This window comes from Rhipicephalus sanguineus, chromosome 11, assembly GCF_013339695.2.
Source record: "Rhipicephalus sanguineus isolate Rsan-2018 chromosome 11, BIME_Rsan_1.4, whole genome shotgun sequence".
Taxonomy (NCBI): domain Eukaryota; kingdom Metazoa; phylum Arthropoda; class Arachnida; order Ixodida; family Ixodidae; genus Rhipicephalus; species Rhipicephalus sanguineus.
The window spans coordinates 78,582,775-78,602,857 of NC_051186.1; the positions used below are offsets into that span (position 1 = coordinate 78,582,775).

At 44.4% G+C, this 20,083-nt stretch overlaps 1 protein-coding gene across 3 annotated transcripts in view; it reads right to left on the reverse strand.

The window, feature by feature from the left end:
* Nucleotides 1–20,083, reverse strand: part of LOC119374780 (medium-chain acyl-CoA ligase ACSF2, mitochondrial) — an 86,729-nt gene that overhangs the window by 34,940 nt on the left and 31,706 nt on the right. For 2 of the 3 annotated variants that reach the window (XM_049411285.1, XM_049411284.1), the window contains exons 8-13: nt 19,291–19,383; nt 18,752–18,900; nt 14,912–15,003; nt 7,613–7,690; nt 4,712–4,815; nt 3,685–3,836 (exon numbers count right to left, since the gene is read on the reverse strand). In XM_049411285.1, the coding sequence (XP_049267242.1) occupies nt 3,685–3,836; nt 4,712–4,815; nt 7,613–7,690; nt 14,912–15,003; nt 18,752–18,900; nt 19,291–19,383 (668 nt within the window). Of the gene's footprint in view, nt 1–3,684; nt 3,837–4,711; nt 4,820–7,612; nt 7,691–14,911; nt 15,004–18,751; nt 18,901–19,290; nt 19,384–20,083 lie in introns of all 3 variants that reach the window. The other variant, XM_037644963.2, reaches the window with a different exon arrangement.

Here is a 20,083-nt window from a genome sequence, read left to right on the forward strand (position 1 = left end):
CTAAAAGCAAAACGAAAGAACGCCAGATGTTTCTAAAGCAAAACGAAAAGACGCCAGCTGCTTAACGAAAGACGCCAGATGTTTTCTAAAGCAATGGTTTTCTAAACAATGAAAATTCACAGAGTACATGTAAAATTAAAGTGAGCTGCAAGTCGTCATAACTCATCGAACCTTTAGTATAAACGCGCCCGATCTCACGTCGGTGATGATGTACTGGGCAGAATTCACGGAAGATTCACGGTTTACCGATGAACCTCCGCAGCTTCGCCCACTCATCATCATTCACTCCGTGGATATGCTGTGATTTTTGTTTCGTTTCGGTTTTAGTTTCGTTCCACCGCAAAAAGTTCTGTTCCGTTTCTGTTGCGGAACGAAAAAAAAATGTTCCGTAACGGTTCGCAACGGTTTTTATTTGTGTGTAAAAATTTGAAGTTAAAGTAACCATAAAAAACATTGGCTTTGTGGTATAGCTACTTGCGCTTCTCTTAATAAAGTGGGACAGGGGTAAAACACGTTCTTCCCACGTTGTTCATAGAAGCGGAAGTAACTGTACCACGATTTCCTATCAACTAAAGGGTTGAAATCCCATTCGATCCCAGAAATTTGTTTCTCATTTCATTTTTTTTCTTATTTCACGCTACAGAGGTTACGGACACCTGCGGTGGTGGCGATGGACAACCATGGCGCCGAAGTCGGCTGTTGTGATCTCCTAACAACTTTCGCTATGACAAACTTCAGCGCCGAGAATGCCCTCTCCACGCTGGCCTGCGTGACAGGCACGAAAAAGTCGACTTGCGTTAATATAAACATCTCTGGTTGCCACTGTTCTCGTTTTTAGCACAAATGGATCTTATCTTTGCTTTGGAATTCTTGCCTGAGGTGCGCGCTAATACTGTACCCTGAGATATGCATATTTGCTCACGTTGCATGACCTCAGTTGTTTCGGATTGCCAAGTTTTCTCGTGAACTGAAAAACGAATAAAAATATTTCGGTTTCACTTCGCCACGAAATAATAGATAAAGTTTCGGTTACGTTTTCGTTCCGGTTTGCAGCCGCTGAACCACACTTTCATAATTGCGCTCGGCGGCCATCATTTCCTCGTCTAGCTCCTCGTCATCTTCTTCCTCAATCTGTGGCGTTCCTTGCCACCGTTAAATTCACCGTCCCCTCTCCCTCGAGTTCGCACAAGGGTAAGGCAGAAGCTTGGTGCATGTTTCACGAGGGACGCAAAGTTTCATCTGGCTCGCACGAGCAGGAAAAATGCGTTTGCGACGGTTGTCACCAAGTTCGGGAGTAACGGCTAAACGATCTATCACAGGACCGAAAGCTTCCAGTAGACAGAATGGGCCAGAAAACCGGGGTAAGAATTTTTGCAACGCCGAGGTAAACGCAGTGCACGCCGAATCATGACTAAACCTTCCGGTCTGGAAGAGCTAGCAAGATTTTGCTGAAAAGGCTTGTTGTACTGCGCTTGGTGATGCAGTATGACTAGCCGAGCTCGGAGGTGAGGCTGTCGCATGGTGTCGCTGGAGTTCAGTATTGAGGGATGTTGTTGCAGAGGCCTGTGTAAACCAAGAAGTTGTTCTTGCGGTATTGTTGGCGTCCGCCCGTAGAGCAACTCGAATGGCGTTTCGCGAGTGGCTTCCTATTGGGACGTATTCAGAGCGAAAACAGCAGCAGCGGCGTAGTCATCCCAGTCGTCATGTGTGGTAGAGATGTAAGAAGAAGTGACGTCTTTTATGGTGTCGTTGGTGCGCTCGACAAGTCCATTTGTCTATGGATGTTGTCTGTGGATATCTTCCTCAATCTGCGGCGTTCTTTGCCACCATTACAATATGTGTACGGTGTTCTCAATAGCGTAACGCTAAGTCAGCCGAGCGAACCAAACAGCTTACTTTAGAGGATGTTAAACAGCACGAGCCGCGCGCGACCTCAACGGGTAACATTTTCCACTGGCATGAGAGCTGTGGCCACGCGCCAAGTGCCGTCGAGTCATTCACCAAACGTATACACCGCAAATGTGCAAGTGATCATCACTTGGCCCATGACCTTGTGCCCAAAACACTCGGCTGAATGGCTCAGGAAGGCAGTGGGTGTAGACCTGCTGTCGGTGGGCGGCGAGGCTCCTTAGCCTGCACGTGTGCTTAGAAGGGTGCACAGATCGGGTCAGAAGCCCCATCTGCGGTGAGGGTACTCAACGTGGATTCGGTGGCTTTAAGCCTTCCACCGCTGCCCACTTTTTTAGTGCGATTTACATACGTTGAAATCTTCCCGCAGCCTGTGATATGTCCGTCGTCCCTTTCGTGGCACGTCTGTCAATCAGAACCGAATCAGTTCGCCCAGGACAAAGCTGGTTGGAGATTATTGGGAGAGCCCTTCGTTCTGAAGTGGACTCTTGGGGCCCCAAAGCGCTTTTCGTGTGCTCGCGTTGGGTCAAGCAGGAGCTAAGAGTTTTCGAATAAGGTATTGCGCTCAGCGTCTGCGTCTTGCGCTTGCGGCGACATGACGGCCAGAAAGGTAAACTGCAGTGAATGATAATTAAAGGCTTTCACAGAAAATTACCTTCGGTACAAGTATTATTTGAAATTATAAGTTACAAGGTGTAGTGATTATGAATTAGCTGGTAATCTCCATCGATTCTGAGAGTCCACATTCTTGCCGCCACCAGCCAAGACAATCCGACTTCTAGCCACCCTTGCTGCGTTAAGCCTACGAGCTCTGAAACTGACAACTGCTGTAAAAAACATGGACTATTTTTCGGCCCATCTTTGTTGTATGCGTGAGATATGAGACAGCGATAGACTAGGTCAGCATTTTTTAAATTTATAATGTCATCCATCCCTCAGAAATCAGGTCAGTTTGGTCTCGGCCGAGAGCCGTCGCTTCAGTGGGTGCCGCCATGTTTGTTTGACGCAAAGCTTTTGGGGCAGCTAGGCTTTGGGGCTCCCGAACGCAAATAGCGTCCCGAACGCAAAACTCAAACGCTGTTTCTGTCTCGGGCATGCGCAGTGGCCTCGACGCTATTTCTTTGGGGTCCCAATACGTTTGTGGCCCCTATTCGCAAACTCCCCAATGAAAATGAACAGAGAATGTGCAGGTGGGACAGCTTTTCTGTGGAGCAAGAAACGGCGTGACCACGTTCGTCATGCAAAGAGTGACTGCCGCTAACAGCGTGCCACCTGCTCGCCCGTTCTTTATTCGATATTGCGTTTGTAGTGCACACACTAGCTATCGGTACTCTGGTTGCTTTCTTCGGTTTAGAAATTAAATATCCCTAACGTTTTTGCCACGCGCAAACAGACGCGTCATACATTTACGTTTTTGCACCTGTTTATGTCTGGAGTCACGACTGAGTCGATAAAAAAAATCATAGCTCTCCACTTTGACAAGATCTAGACGGCCCCGTTCTTTCTGGTCAGTCGTTTGTAAGCTCCAGCCCCCGATAAACATCTGCTCGGGAAGCTTTATTTTAAATCCATACTCCTTGCGCTTAAACAACCGGCTTTGGTGAAACTCAATGCGCGCTGGCTAACTTGTCTTTTGCCCTTTTCCTCCCTGCAATTCTGTTTTTTACACAGGGCAAGAAAATATTTCAGATTCCATCCATGGTTATGACCAAGCATTTCTTTACATTAGCTTTTTGTATTACGCAACTTATTAATAATTTGTTGCGGGGACCGTACCCAGTTTTGTACCATCCAGCGTCCGTGATGCATTCCCGTGTCTTCTGCTCATCGTTGTAGTAGCCCAGGAAGACGTGATGGCCCCGGGACCAAACTTCGCCTGGCGTTCCTACAGGCTGCTCGCGACCCGTCATAGGGTCTGCTATCTTGACCTGCATAAGCAAAGTCACAGAATCATAAGCCAGAGCGATGAAATTTCTGCAAGCAAAGAAGCGAGGGCTGCGAAAATGTGTTATTTAATTGTGCTCAGGTCCGACTGAAAACTGCGAGTGCTCTGGCGGCCCTCTCTTCCCGGTGATTGCGTGTGCCATTCGCGCCCTTTTGAAGTTACCAGAGTTGACCTTGCAGGGCCATTGTTTGTGAAAGGCTTGAGTGGCCTTAAACAGTGCTCTTCACATGTGCCGTTGTTAGTGCAATTCATCTCGAGTGTGTTGTTTCACTTATCGCAAATGCATTCCTCGAGGCAAATGCTTTCCGGCAGGACCTTATCCGTACTTTGTTCGGCAAGGCTGGGACGCTTCGCTTTATCTTGACCGTGATTAGCAGACGGCTCTGTAGTACGTGCTGTTCTCATGCGATGAAGTGACACACAATACGAAGGTCGCTTGGTGCAGCGGCCGCGTTTCCTTATACCGGCGTTCTGTTAAGTTACACCAGATTGGATGTTAAAGGAGGGAGCTGCAAGTCCCGCTTCCTTTAACATTCTCATTCATTGCTATCGCATTGATTACTTCTCGCTTGTAGTGAAAATGGGACTTTATTAATACGTGCGGCATTTCAAGAGCCCCAGGAACTCGCGCAACTTTCGGAACAAAGTTGAAGAGGGAAAGTCCTGGATTGCGCGCACCCGTGATTCCAGTCGGTGGAGGTCTTGTAGTTCAAGTGCGATGGTTAATGTGCACTTGCAGAAATGCGATCCCCGTACATTCTCAGCAATAATCGTATTACGAACGGCAAGTCAGCACCACGAACTTTCCTGAAAATTTTATGGTCTATGCGCGCATAATAAGAACACTTAGCTACTCACCTCAAGGTAGGGCAAGGGCTGACCTACAGTGTTCAGCTGCTTGTCTTCAGGGTCGTCCTCGCCTACCACTGTAGTCGCCGTGGTTAGCTCCGTGGCGCCGTAGCCTACCTGTAAGTGCGTAAATATCAGAGGGATTCGTTAACTAGGTAAGTCTAAGAAAGGTTGTACCTCGAGCAGGCACGTGACAACCCGAATGACAGGAACGTGTTCACTATTGTACCATTTTTATTGCCCTCCCTGCTTGGACTACGTGTCCACAATGTTTGATAAATAAATAAAATAAATAAATAATCATGCACAAGCAGTGATTATGCCACGGGGCATTTTTGTTATATTTTTGCATCACGTACCCCAAAAAGCGCTATGTGCGTGACCCAGGCGATTTTGCCCAATCATGAAGAGCTAGTAAGGAATGCATCAATTATTACTGTGTTGCACAAAACTTTCGATTTGTAATTATTGTTATTCAGTTGCACTTACTATTACTGCTGTTACTTGCATATGACTCAAGAGGTGATACCGTAATAGGCCATTGTTAGCAGTCTTTGTTTTTCTGTAATATTGAGTGCACTGTATATCTTCTTTGTTGCAAAAAGCAATCTTTCAGTACCTTTCTTCGCGTGAGGGAATGTACATATTTTTGTACCATTGGGATAACCATATGAATTCTGCATAATTTTCTTGTCGCTGTGTAGCTCCAAACAGTAATAGTGTGTTATCCTTTTTGTATTAAATTTATTGCGAACTGAGGGGGCAGAGGCCACCGCCAGGCGATTGAAGCCCGTTTCCTGTGTCTCCTCAGGGAAGACATGAAATAAACTGAACTTGAATTGAATTGATTACGGAATACGGTACAGCAACATCTTATTCCTCCCTAGCACTTCAGTGTGTGTACCAGTACACGTTATAGCACGTTACACATTGTGTATAACATGAGGAAATAAGAAGCGCGCAGCAGAAATCTCGGATGAGCTTTATCGATGGAGCCAGTAGTGAGAACACTTCGCAAGATTCAAAGTTGGCGCGGGAGTAACAAGTTTGCTGAAGAAGCTTATTATTTCCAAAACGCGCGACAACATCCGCCAAAAAATTATTATAGTTACTTCTGAACTGACAGCACGTAAACTTATGGAAGCTTTCTTGATTGGGAAAGGCGGTGATAACTGTGTGGCTAAACCTTCTCTTGCTTTGAACAAAGTTGAGATAGGGTACCTGGATGCGCACATGTGAGGTTTGGGTTCGGTGCGTGGTGAGCGTGTGGGTTGCTTGGTATAAATATATTCGTTTTTTAATAAAGGCTCAGTTGTTAGTATGTTAGTTGTTAGTATGCGCTTGTCCTGTTGCTTTCTTCCACTAGTCCCCCGTTTTTCTGCACTATTTGTTTCCAGAATGAATTACCAACTCGCCCAACAGTTTATCCTTCTGAAATGACAGCTTCTTGCAGCCGCCTGCGGGGAGAAGTGAGACAAAATGATGTGTTCCTGGGCATATGGCTGCAGAACAGGGTAAGTGCCCTTGCTCTTATAAAATTCGCTGCCAGATTAAATAAAACAGCAAACAAGAGAGCTTCCTCTGCAAAGATATGATTGCTACAGAACTGCTGCATGGACCGAGGCACAATAGGTGTCGATGTTATTTCGAATAATGCTGTTCTTACAGACCATGAAAAGGACGTGAAATCAACAGCTACAGCCGACAGATGGCCTTCGCTGTAACCGACACATGCGGTTATATGACGTGTTGAGCTTTATGTTATATGGCGATTCAACAAGAAATTTAGTCTTATAATTCGTCATATGCTGTGCTGGGCGTCGCGTAGGCAAGAACGATGCATTTGATAAGAAAAAATAATGAACACAATCACCTCTTATTACACTGTTGCGGCCACCCTTATGTTCTGCGATATTATGAAGACACTCCTGGAGGTGGCGCTATGTCTTGGGGGAAAGAAATCACTGACACTGTTTCTTTTTTACAGCGCATGCTGCCTCAAAGCATGTGTGGTGTTGATAGTTGGTCGCTTATGTTTCTCGGATAGGCAACGGTGAGACCGCTCGGGATACATTAGGTTACAACAAATATGGTCTGATATCGGGGCTCTAATCCATTATTCATAAAGTCATCATTGCAAAAAGTGCGATTTAATAGCAGGAATGTTACGGGCAATTGCATTTTTCTGCCAGAGCAAGATGTCTGCATTGCGAGAATCCCAGAAGCTCGCACATAGCGGGATTTGTTGCCCAAGCCCTTAAAATTCTCCTCCTTTCGTTCATTCATAGCGAGGGTCTCGTTCTGGCAGACTTGATGCTTTCAGGTAGTATGCGAAGGATTATTGGTCAGCTGCCAGCTCGTAATAAGTTCACGTGCTACGTGACGCCATCTGGCATAAAAAAAAGTTTCCCACACTCGCCGCCTGGGTAAGAGCGTCGCTGACTACACGCCCAGGTTTAAATGCACAGATATACCCGATAAAGTACATGGGAGGATAACCGCCGTTGTAGCTCATTTGGTAGAGCATCGCACGCGTTATTCGAAGGTCGCAGGTTCGGTCCCTGCCGTTGACAGGTTATATTTTCATCCACTTTAATTTCTTCCCATTTATATCGTAATTGCTACAGATAACATCCCATATACTTTGCTTAGCTTGCTTGTCTGTTAGTTCTCATTAATATTATGTCAAACAAAGAAAAACGAGCCCTTAAAATCCACTTATTTCGTTTTTCGTTGCTGTGATTTTCATGAGTTTTATTACATGTGAAAAGGAGCAGCGGGCGCTTTATAAAAGCGCTATAAAAAAGGTAGACTATGCGCCCGCGTTTTCCAGCTATGTTATCTAAAAAGAGCACCATTAAAACATGGCAATCTTGCCAGCGTACTAGTTACGATACTATCAACACATACTCACCCGGACTGGAATATTCAGTTTCTCTCGTATCAGTTTTCGCAATGAAGGTGTCACAAGGCTGCCACCGCATTCGACTGAAAAAGAATTTTGGCATGTCAGCATGGTAATAGTTTGTCCTCCTAGCTATATGAGATTCTTTCTATCACAGTAAAAGAAAACAAAGGGAAGGTCGCGGTTTTCTGAAAAGTGGAGCCGGCATGCCCAAACCGAAATTACCTAATACATACTGATGCTGGTGAGCCATGTAATATATTAATGAAGCCGCGCAGAGAAGACACACACACACAAGCTCTGGACTCCAACTAGTGTTTTTGTTGTCCGAAAGACCGCCTTACGTAGACTATGCGCGGCGCACGAAACACAAGAAACAAAGAAGAGAAATACTCGAAGTTATGGAAATTGAACAATGGAAAGAAAAATGTAACAGTTGCTTCTTGGAATCATTCTTTAAATGCGCACCGCAACCTTGGACTGTAATTACAAATCGAGTGGAATTTTCAACGAAAATGTCAAAATTGGCCTATTTTTTTTTGGTCTTGTTCCTACACCACTGCTATCACAGCTCATGCACTTGTTACTCCAAATTAGGCGGGTCTTTCAAGAATGAAGTTACAGACCAGCGCTTGTTTTCTGTGCGTGTTATTTATGTTTGCGTGAAGATGCCTTTTATGCGCTGCTTCATCAATATAAAATTAGCTGCAAAAAAGACGATGCGACATTACACAGCTCGACCTATGAGCTAAGCGTTAATAATATGAAAAAAAAATGGTTGATTCTTCTGTCACAGCAATCGCTAATAACACTCAAGTAAAATGTGTCTGAATATAAGTACTTGCGCCTTTGCTGGACCTTACCAAATATAATCTCAACATTGTGTGTATTGCTATTCAGCCGGCATGACAGACTTCGACATAGATGCACCATAATACACGTAATACATAATTTACATAATGCATGACAGACTTCTACACAGATGCACATAGATGACCATAATAGGACATGAGTACTAGCTTAAAAAAAGGCGGGGACGAGAAGATGGAACACGGGAACACGCTAGGCTTCAACTAAACTTTATTACATTGAACATGCAAGTGTATATACATTAAAAAAATCTGCAGATCCCACGCGTTGTGGGAATCGGTTTCATGCGAAGCAGTCAGCGAGCAGTTCTATGCTGTATTTTATGGTTTTGAGCCAAGCGTTACGAGGTGGATCGACGTGTTTCTGTAAGTGTAATAGCTGTGTGCACATCGTGGGCTTACCAGGCACGTCGACAACACTGGCGTTGAAAGGGTAAGTTATAGTGCGACGTAACGTCAGCCCTCATGTTAGAGTACATACGTCGCTATTATCGAAACTAAGTGCACTTTATGGTGCAATCATGTGAATATCATACGTAACTTTCGTTCATGTATTCCTAGGGGGTCGAGCAATGCTTCAATATAGCTTGCTGAAGCATAACAATACAAAGATAATGTTTTATTAAACTGCTATAAAAGCGGAGCCAACACTTGAACCACAGACGTTAATCTGATATGACGCCCCTATCGTAGGAGTACATATGTAGTGCTTGTTGCTTTCTTGTAAAATTAGATAGCCAACACCACAACCACAACTGACGTTGCACCGACATTACGCCTGCATAGGCTCTTTTTACAAACCAGTTTATATACCTAGCGTGGCTGTGTGGTAGAATACCTGATTGCCACGCGCAATGCTTGGGTTCGATTCCTGCTGGGATCCTAATTTTTGTTCTTTCCATTCGGCGGGTCAACGCTGCTGATGTCGGTTTTTCTTAACGCTCTCGCATTTAAATTACCAATATCTGTTCTCGCAGTTCCTGGGTAGATGCAAATTCTCAATCACCTGTGGCGCATACCCGTACACCGCGGCCCGTGGTAAGCGGGTATGTGCCACACGTGTCTGGAGGAAAGGGTTTGACGACGTACGCGACAGGATTTTCACGTTATTCATGCCATGACCCGACAGTCATATTTGTCAAATCCTCTCACCCTCCCATGCCAGTCTTGGTCTCCACCAAGTTAAGGAGGCGATCCCGAGAGCACCCAGACGTAGGCGGCTAGATTTATTTATTTATTTGCAATACTGCCAGTCTCTACTGAGACCATAGCAGGTGGGCACTCTGTACAGATGCTATGATTGCTCATCATAGTAAAAAAAACTGTAATACAGAACATAAAAGTAACATCAACCTGGCACTTTGCACATAAGCAATATTTACACAACATAACAAACAAAATACAAGTGCATACAAAATGGCAAGTTTAACAATAAGGCCGCGCACATGGTTGTTTACAGAATATACAAGTAGTACATACTGGTTTCATTACCATTGTCATTGGGTATTTAAAGAAGCTAAGAATTGGTTTCAATTTCTAACTCAAACTGAGACAGTGACTCAGTGTTAGTGATGTGAGGGGCCAACATGTTCCATTCGCGAATGGCAACCGGAAAAAAAGAATATTTAAACACATCAGTGTTGCATTTGTATTGTACTAATGTGTGTGTATGTTTGTGTCTTGTGGCTCGTGTTTGTGAATAACACACGTAATTTGAAATGTCTATTTTAAAATAATTGTGCAGGAGTTGATAAATAAATTTTAGACGTGCATGTTTTGCTCGTACTTCTAGCGTAGGAAGTTCAGAAAGAGTTAGAAGACTAGTGGGTGAGTGTTCACGCTTGTATTTGTTGTGGATGAATCTGATGGCTTTCCTCTGTACTGCTTCAATTTTCTTTATGTTTGTGCGGGTGTGAGGAAACCACACTGTACTTCCGTATTCGAGGATAGGCCTGACGAATGTTTTGTAGGCTAGGAGTTTTGTTGGCAAGGTAGCCATTTGGAGTGATCTGCGAAGAAAAAATAATTTTTGCATGGCAGATGAAGTAATGTTACTAATGTGCTCGTCCCACCTTAAGTCGGACGTAATTGTTAAGCCTAGGTATTTATGTTTGTGTACTCTGCTCAGAGCAGTGCCATTTATAGTGTAGCAAAAGTTTGATGGCTCCCTCTTCCTCGTTATCGTCATGCAAGCTGATTTTTTACATTGATTGTCATCTGCCAGTTTGAACACCATTCAGAAATAGCAGAGAGTGATTTGTTGAGCGAATAGTGATCTTGGTCATTTCTAATTTCTCTATAAATGATACAGTCATCCGCGAATAGCTTTATTTTACAGTCTATATTAGTAGATATGTCATTGATATACACGAGAAATAACAAGGGCCCGAGCACGGAACCCTGGGGCACTCCTGACGTAACCGGTACAATATTTGATGCAATATTTTCAACAACAACAAACTGAGACCTATTAGACAAAAACTCACGCACCCAAGCAACAATTTCTCCGTCCCCGATAATATTTTGTAGTTTAGCGATTAGCTTGGTGTGACAAACGCAGTCAAACGCTTTTGAAAAGTCAAGTAGAATTATGTCCGTTTGGCTGTGATTGTCAATACCTAGCGCAAGATCGTGTATGACCTCAGTCAGCTGCGTCGTGGTCGATAAACCCCTACGAAAACCATGCTGGTTGGGGGACAGGATGCCCTCTTTTTCGAAAAAAATTGTTAAATGTTTTAAAACTATATGCTCGAGTAGTTTGCATACCATACTCGTTAAAGATATCGGTCTGAAATTAGATTCAATGGATTTATCTCCCGATTTATAAATTGGAATAATTTTAGCTATTTTCCAATCTTCTGGTAGTCTTGATGTTGAAAGCGATTTACGGAAAATACTGCCGAGATATCTGCTACACCATTCTGCGTACCTTTTCAGAAATTGGTTGGGTATATTATCCGGACCACACGCTTTCTTAGTATCTAGGGCAAGCAGAAGATTAAGAACACCAGTGTCTGTGATAACGAGAGAGTCTATAACAGACACTGCGCGTGGAACCGATTCCGGCATGACGCCATTATCTCTTGTGAAAACTGAATGAAAGAACTGGTTATATCTGTTGGCTTTATCAACTTTTTCAAGTGACGATAGTTGAGTTGTGAGCGTGTTCTTTCGGCGAAAGTGGTTCCAAAATCTTTGTGGATTGCTTTTGAGAAAGCTAGGGAGTACAGTATTGAAATAGTGCTGTTTTGCTTCCTTGGATTTTTGTTTAAAGTTTTTTGCAGCAAGCGCAAGTCTGGCGGTGCTAAATGGGTCATTTCCGGCAGCCTTGTTAACTTTCCGTAATCTTTTGAGTTGACGCTTTGCGTGTATTACTTCACGAGAAATCCACGGGTTATTTTTTAATGTCTTTTTCAGTTTGACGGGAATAAAATTTGTTACACAGTGTGACACTATGTCTTTAAAGCGCAACCAGACAGCATTTACATCAGTGAAAGGATCTGAGGCCAGTGCCAAAAACTCATGGTATTCGTTAGCTAGATAGGTTTGTATGTGGTCGTCGTCAGCTTTATCGAAATTGATTGTGGTTTGGGCAGCAGTTTGCACTGATATTTTGTAACCTAGAGGTAAAGTGCACATCGGAATATTATGGTCGGATATTCCTTCTATTACCTCAACCTTCACCTGTTCTAAGAGAAAATTACTGCTTAGTAAAATTAGGTCGAGTATACTCTGACACTCGCTTTGCTCCCTTGTGGGGTTTTCCACAATTTGGCAAAGGTTAAAATTTAACATCATGTCGAGAAGGGTTTCTGAGGCCTTTGATGTGTACTGCATGGTAGACCAATTAAAGTCGGGAAGGTTAAAGTCACCCATGAGAATGACGCGGCAGTTTCGAGCATGCTGCTGCAAATACTTTTGTATCGCGATGATGCATTCATGTCCACATGCGGGACTTCGATAGATACTGCCAACGACCATACTTGTACCATTTGTGTTAATCTTACAAAAAACTGCCTCGGCATCAGTTACCTCTGGAAGAATGACCAGTGGGATTGATTTCTTTATAGCTAAGGCTACGCCTCCACCACGTGATTGCCTGTCTTTCCGAACGAGTACATAGTTTGGGGGAGTAATTTCATCACTCGAGACGGGCGGGGATAACCATGTTTCAGTCATTGCTACTATATCTGGTTCACGATCGAGCAATAGGTTTTCAAATGGCTGTACCTTATTCAGGATACTTCGAGCGTTTATGTTTAGCAGAGTTATTTTTTCTTGCGCTGGTTTTGCCGAGTTCCTGGATGGTACGCGTCCCTTTTTCTTTCTTTATAACCAGATAGATATATAGGTAGACAGATACGTAGATAGAAAAGCTCAAAGTGCCAAAGGTTCGCTGAACTATGCTTCGCATAAAAAAACTTGGTGACTGCATAAGTATAAGAGGTCCGTTCAACTAATAAGAGGTCCGTTCAACCCTTCCGCCACCTTGCGGGTTTCCGCAGAACTGATTTGCAACTAATAAAAATAGATTCATAACCCCTATCACATCAATTTCTTCGCAGATAATGAAGCTCCTTGTCAGAGAGAGCCAGCGAGGGACTCATAACACAAGCGTCAGCTTCTTTTATTGCGATGGCAATTATATGGACACTCTCGGCTGGTTTTTACCGTCGGCGTATGTCGACGCCGTCAGGGCCCGTAATGTATATATATATATATATATATATATATAAAAGCCACAAATATAATTCACAAAAATGTTTTCCGAAGCGAGGAATCAAACGGGCGACCTCTCGCTCCGCAGCGCGCGGCGTTAGACGGCTAGGCCACGAGAAATAAGTCTTTCAGCCTGCTAGCGATGAGCTATTTATATACACCATTTACTTCAGCATGCTTTCTTGGTCACCACCGAGATGGCGCGAAGTGCGCGCGGGGCGCGCTTTAAAGGTCATCGTCCCGCTCCTACGAACGCGGATGCTCTTCGCCCTACAGGGCGTGGTCGCCTTCGTGCGCTTATCTCGAGGAAAAAAGAGGGGCGGGGGGGGAGGTGGAGCGGGGTGTTGTATGTCTTGTACTTTCCACGCGATGTCCGCGCTGAAGTCACAGAGCGTACGACGGTCACTTCGCTCGCTGCAGCGGACGCGTTTGCGAAAGAAGCGCGCTGTTCAAACAGAAATAAGTAACAACTGCGACATTAATTTCGCGCTCATCCTGTGTGTACCTGTTCGTTCGTTTCGTGCGTCCTGCTTTATGTTTGATCAGCGAGCTTCACGTGTCGAGCTGTGACGCATGGTCATTCGCGCTCGTCCTGTATGCGTTCTTTTCGTGCGTTAGACGCACGAAAAGAACAGCTCTTTAACGCTCTCGCGTTAAAGCACCTGTTCACATACACATGCGTGCGCAGGGTTCTTCATTAGAGAGGGCCAAGTTTCAACGCAGCGTCCCCCCCCTCTCCCCGTTGGTCAATTCCGCTATGGATGTGAAAATGAAAATGAAGCGATCTCATCCTCCTCACAACGACCTGTCATTGGCCAATGGGGGTAAAAGTGGGATTTAAACTCTTCTTTGAATGTAACATCAGGGCTCCTCGGTCGGCATTATCGTCAAAAACCATGCGTAAGCCTACCCTTGCGCAATAAAAGAACTCACAGGGCCCTTTATGCAATCGCCTACGATGAATCGAAAGCGAAAGCCATCACTTTTTCTACTCAGTCTATGTATCGATCCTCGATCGTCAACTCCGAAACCTTTCAGCACCTATCGGGGTTTTGCACTGCCTCCAGGATCGGAGGCATTGCAAGCTTTCTGCACCTCACCTGGTTCGTTACTGCCTCCGTGATTGGTCCACCTTTGACCAAGCGACGATGTTATGTGATGACGTAATCATGGGACGCCACGTTGTGCGACGTCATGATGACGTCATGAATTTGGGCGATCTGTGAATTCATGATGGCGTCGTGAAGTGGTGATGTTCGCATCACTCGTGTTGACGACGCCGACGGTCAACTTTTAAGTTTGGTGAGGCATATCAGGCTTTCGCTTTAAAAAAATAATGTGAAAGGGGCGACTGCGAAAGCTGCGGAAAGGTAATGGCTAAAAAGCAGCAGTAATTTAGCCGTAAGCTTGTCTTACGAATAGGATAGTCCACGCTGTCACAGCGTCAGAGGTGAGCTCCGTGTAACAATGCCAAAGCTTTCATGAGTACATTGCTCCCGGGACGGACTTCTCTGTCCTGAAAACAGCCCTCAGTTCCGGTTTGCGAAAATAAATTTCTTTAAACTTTGAAGTTTCTCTGGCTGTAGTTTGACAATGACGTATGTTAAGTGAAAATATTGAATCGTGAACCGTTTTGGTGTAATGACGTGCTAAAATTGACAACAGCAGTTTATCTTCATATCGAGTGAAAAAAGACAAAAAAAAAAGATGGCTTACCCCTTTTTAGCGAAGAAAGGTCGTAGTTCTTGAACAGCGGACTTCTGATCATGTCCACGTACATTGTGGGGGATCCACTGATGTCTGTGCACCTGCAGAAAAAAATGTTCGCCGTTATGTGCGACAGGTTAGCGTTTTGTGGTCACACACTCTACGGCAAGTAAATGAAGAATACTGGCAGGTATTCAACTTTACCTGATGCAACGTTCAAACACCAGAAGGTATGCCCCGTTTAACCTTCTAAATGAGAAGCATTTCTTTGCGAACCAAAGGTGCATGGATCGGTTCTGTCTATCTGCCTCTCTCTCTACCAGCCGCGTACGTCTGGGTGCTCACGTGGTCGCTTCCTTAACTATGTATAGTATACCAAAAGTGGCGTAGGAGGGTGTGACCAGGGTGTCGGAACGGAACGAGAACCGAAAATAAGCACGATATTTCAGACTGGTACGCAAACGTAACCGAAAAGTTATGCATTATTTCATTTCGGAGTGAAACCGAGATATTTTTATCGGTTTTCGGTTCAGGTTTGTTTTACTCAATTCTCTCTGTAATGTCATTGGCCTTGAGGGTATCCATAAATGAAGTGAAATGGAAGGAAAAAGTTGGCAATCCGGAACATCCGAGGTCATGCGACGTGAGCATTAATGCACGTCTCAGGGGACAGTATTAGCACGTATCTCAAGCAGGGATTCCAAAAGTAAGAATGAGTTGAGATTTTACGAAAAATGAAAGGAGTGGCAACCGGAGCTCTTTATATTAACGCGAGTGGACCTCAGTGTGCGAGTGCGGAGCGGGCATTGTCAGCGCTGAAGGCTGTTTCGTCAGTACAGTGGTCCCGCATGTCAGAGACGACACTCGACAACGTGCGAGATCATGCTCACTCCCTTGACGCCAAGCATTCGGCCTGGTCAGAGAATTCGTAGTTCAATTATGAGAAAAATTAATGTTTTTATCCACTATTTTTTTATCGTTTCCTTAATTTCAATTTTTTCGTACACAAATAAAAACAGTTATGAACCGTTGCGGAACTTTCTTTTTTTTCCTTCCGGAACAGAAACGGAACGGAACTTTTTTCGGTGGAACGAAATAAAACCGAAACGAAAAACCTTTCGTTCCGACACCCTGGGTGTGACTGTATGGCGAACATGATTTCATGCCATGAAAAATTCCGACAGGTCCCATGCATTCTGGAAGCCGATTTCGTGTGAAGCAGTCAGCGGGCGGCTGCTTATGTCGCACTTTGAGCCTTCTCTTACGTGGTGTATCTACCACCTTGTGTGACTTTAGTGATACGCATATCTTGGGCTTATCAGGCACGTTGACTATGCTGACGTCTAAAGGGCAGCTCATTGCCTGACGTAACACCGGCGCTTACTTTAGAGGGACGTCAGTTATATCGATACGAAGTGTGGACGTATTCTTGCTGGGACGAGCAACGTTGAGACTATAGCTTGTTGAGTCGTAGGAATACATATGTACCCTTTTTTGTGCTGCATTACAATTATGAACTGTAGCAAACGGTATCTCTTTATCTTGTTTAATCTGCATGGTGACATATACGCACGGTGACATATAAAGTTTTCAACGGCTTTTTCGCTGTCCTGGGATGATATAGACTGTGAATGCCGTGTGGCGAATACCTACATTCCCTGGGCCACGCGTACGCTCCACACGCGGTCACGCGAAACGTTTTGGTGATGTACGCGACAGACGTGCGTTGCCACCGCCACATTCACAGCAGTGAAAACGCAGGCTTGCGCCGTCAGCAGAGAGCAATAGTTCGCACTGCTCGCGTAGCCTGACATTGATACATCGGACTGTTTGGCCTATGGAAAACTTTTCGAAGGTTAATTGAATTTTACCCACCAGACGTGTGGCATATTTGGTGAAAGAGTCATCATGGTGCAATGTGCACGCTGAAAACCTTATTCTGGCCCGAGTCACATGTGCAATCAAACTCTAAAGATTTCAAGGGGCAGAAAAGATAGTATTGATTCAGCGACCGTCGCAAGTTATTCTTTTCATGTTATAAGGAATCCAATCCACGTAAGGCGTGACATCAGATGTTGCTTCCGTACATTTTTTTTACCTCATGTGCAAGTCATATGGGGAACTTCCTTATCATATGAATCAATAATTCTTCTACAGCGTTCCAATCAATCAATGAAGTATTTATTTCAGTCTGTACATACAAACAAACTAGGGATGGGGGAAAAAAGCAGCAAGTTTTACGCCACTTGGCGGGCCTACCCATCCTAACAGTCAGCAGTACACACAAGGTAGAAAACAACCACCGGACAGAAAATGTGTCCTAATCTTTACGCACTTACAAAAAACAGCAAAAAAACAAGATTGAGAGACAAAACATGTATCTTAATCGGCAACAGTAATGCGAGTGGCTGTGAAACAGTAACACAGATTTGTAAAATATATGATACCATGAAAACACTTGATATCACAGTAGCAAATATTGCTGAATAATGCTCTTGCGGATGGCAGACATAGACATGCTGTTTCGCTCGTCGTAAAATCAGGTAGTCAGGAACTTTGACACAGCATAACGTAGAAAACCCGGCCATGGTTAGTTCTACACTTTGGTAATGCGAAACTGCTCTTTACTTTGGTGTCGTATGATGAGTGGCAAACTGTGAGGGACACAATCTTTGAAATAAAGGAATCATTCTTCCTATTTCGTTTCCTAAAGCATGCAAATTTGTAGTGGAATAATTTGTTTACAGGAACAATACCACATTCTCCGAAGACAGGCTTAGTGGACGAATCGTACAACCCGTTAAAAATTGCGCCAAGCTTTTTCTTGTGTAGGGCCTGTAGTTTTAGAATGTTAGACAGAAAAGGAGACAATAGCTGAGGTGAGAATAAAAAATGCATAAAACAATGTAATCATAGCATTGGCAGGAAAGATATGCCCGTTACGTGAGGTGATTCCGATTATTCTATAAAGTGTTCAAAGATTATTAACACGTGAATCGCATGACATCGTACTGGAGAACGTTACTGCCAAAAATTGAAGGTATCCTATACCAAAGTGCCTCTATAACGGTGCCACCTACGTATAATGGAAGTAGGTGGCATACTTGTTATTTTTAGGGAGAAATAATAATGCATTAATTTTCTCTGTTTATCTTTAGTGAGTTAACTGATAAATAAAGACGTGGCGATGGATAACAGCGCGTGGCTTGCGGTATCTGCTCAGTGTTGTGTATCATTAGAGGAGAAGAATAGGCTTGTGTCGTCTGCATATATAACGTATTTTACATCAGTATTGATGTTAGGAATATTACGTTTGCAGCTGATGGACCAGCCTTCGTCAGAGGGATGCGAGAAGAATTAATACGTAGCTCTAGCAATTCATAAATACCTACAGTGTCATAGTTTGCTGTACGCGGTCTGATGCTTCTATTCGCGCCATAATAATTGCTCAGAATTAGAGTTTGTGTGATATTATCCTTCCCCGCTCTATTCTATGCTGCTTACGAGGTAAAAAAGTGTTGATGCTGAGAAGCGGCGCTGCCTTCGCGGTAACTAGTTGAACATGTCGAGCTGCAGCGCATGCGCTAGGTGTGCACGCATGCGCAAGAAACCTCAGCGCACAAACACGAGCGCACTCACGTCCCACTGTTTGCAGCATGTGTTGTGTGTACGACTTAATAGTTGCCGCACATAGAAAATTTCAGATTACAAACGTTTCATGGCGTTTCTCGCGTTACCATTCCGTGATTAGACACTCCAACCGGTAAGCTTTCCGTTGCACTAAAGAAAGCACGTAATTTAAAAATTGGTTATCGTCTTCTTTAAGATGATTGCTGGCGACTGGCGTACCTGTGTTCTTGAATGGCCTTGAGCATAGCAGTTAGGTCATAGCTGGGCGTGGGTATTACTACCTTGACACCAGGTATCAACGTCCGACCGAGAACCAAGCTCAGTCCGTATGCATGGAAGAATGGGAGAGGAACGCACGCCACCATGTCCTGAATGTGAGAGAGAGCGAGAGAACCAGCCTTCAATTCTTCAAGGTTGTGAAGTGCGGGCACTGAAGACCTAAATGCTGTTTTGAATATTCATGCATTGGAAGGGCGGCAGCGGTGCACAGTGAATATCAATGCGCGGAATATACGTTTTAGCTCATTGATTAACACTAACCATGATTGTAAGAAGCGTGACCACACACGACACACAAGCCATCTCTCTTCATAATTTATATCCCAGCACGAAAGGGTTTTATGCTGGAGTCTACCAAGGAGGTCAGTAATGGAAGTGTCGCCGGTAAAAGCGCACACGGGTAAGTCCCTGAGATCAAACTAAATCAAATTATATTCCGTTTGGTGTATAGCTGATGCAGCATACTATCAAGCAGTTACCTCAGTCATGTTTGATTTGTAGTGGAACGCAAGGACGTTGTTGACGAAATTGTGATGACTAATCACGGCAGCTTTTGGAGTCCCGGTGGTTCCCTGCAGAAATAAACACAACCGGTCGGTTTATGAGTAAGATGCATTGCTCTAGGCGTAGCGTGTAATAGCGCGGTACATAAAAGAAAGAAACACGACACATACGTTGAGACAGATAGGCGCTAATCTGGATTAGAAGCGACCTCACACAGAGGTCAATGTTCGTCCTAACAGAAGATGGGCCTACCAATACGTATTTTACCAATCGTGGTGTCCCAGCAAGGTGGTGCGTTGAGCCCGGCTCTTTTTCAATTTGGTTTTGGTGGGGTTTACCGAAACGCTACCACAGACGGTTGATGTATCTCTCTGCGCCGATGATATTTGCATCTGGACGTCCGGTGTGACAAGGCTACAAGTGCTCGCAAGAATACAGAAGGCAGCAACCTTGGCGTCTACATACCTTCGCCAGTAAGACTTGACTATCTCTACAGAAAAATGCGCATAAGTGGCATTTACAAGCAAGCCGGTGTCCTTTTACTCAGTCTGCATTGAAGGCCAATTTGTTGCCTATAAGAGCAGCCATAAGTTTCCAGGTGTGATCGTGGACCGTGATCTCACCTGGAGCCACCATGTCTCTTATCTAAAGAAACAGCTAATTTGTGTTGAGAATGTTTTTAAGTTCGCTGCCGCAAAATCTTGGGGCCCATCCGTGCGCTCAATGCTATTCAGCTCTCTATTTCGGTTTTCCCCGATATAATTTTCC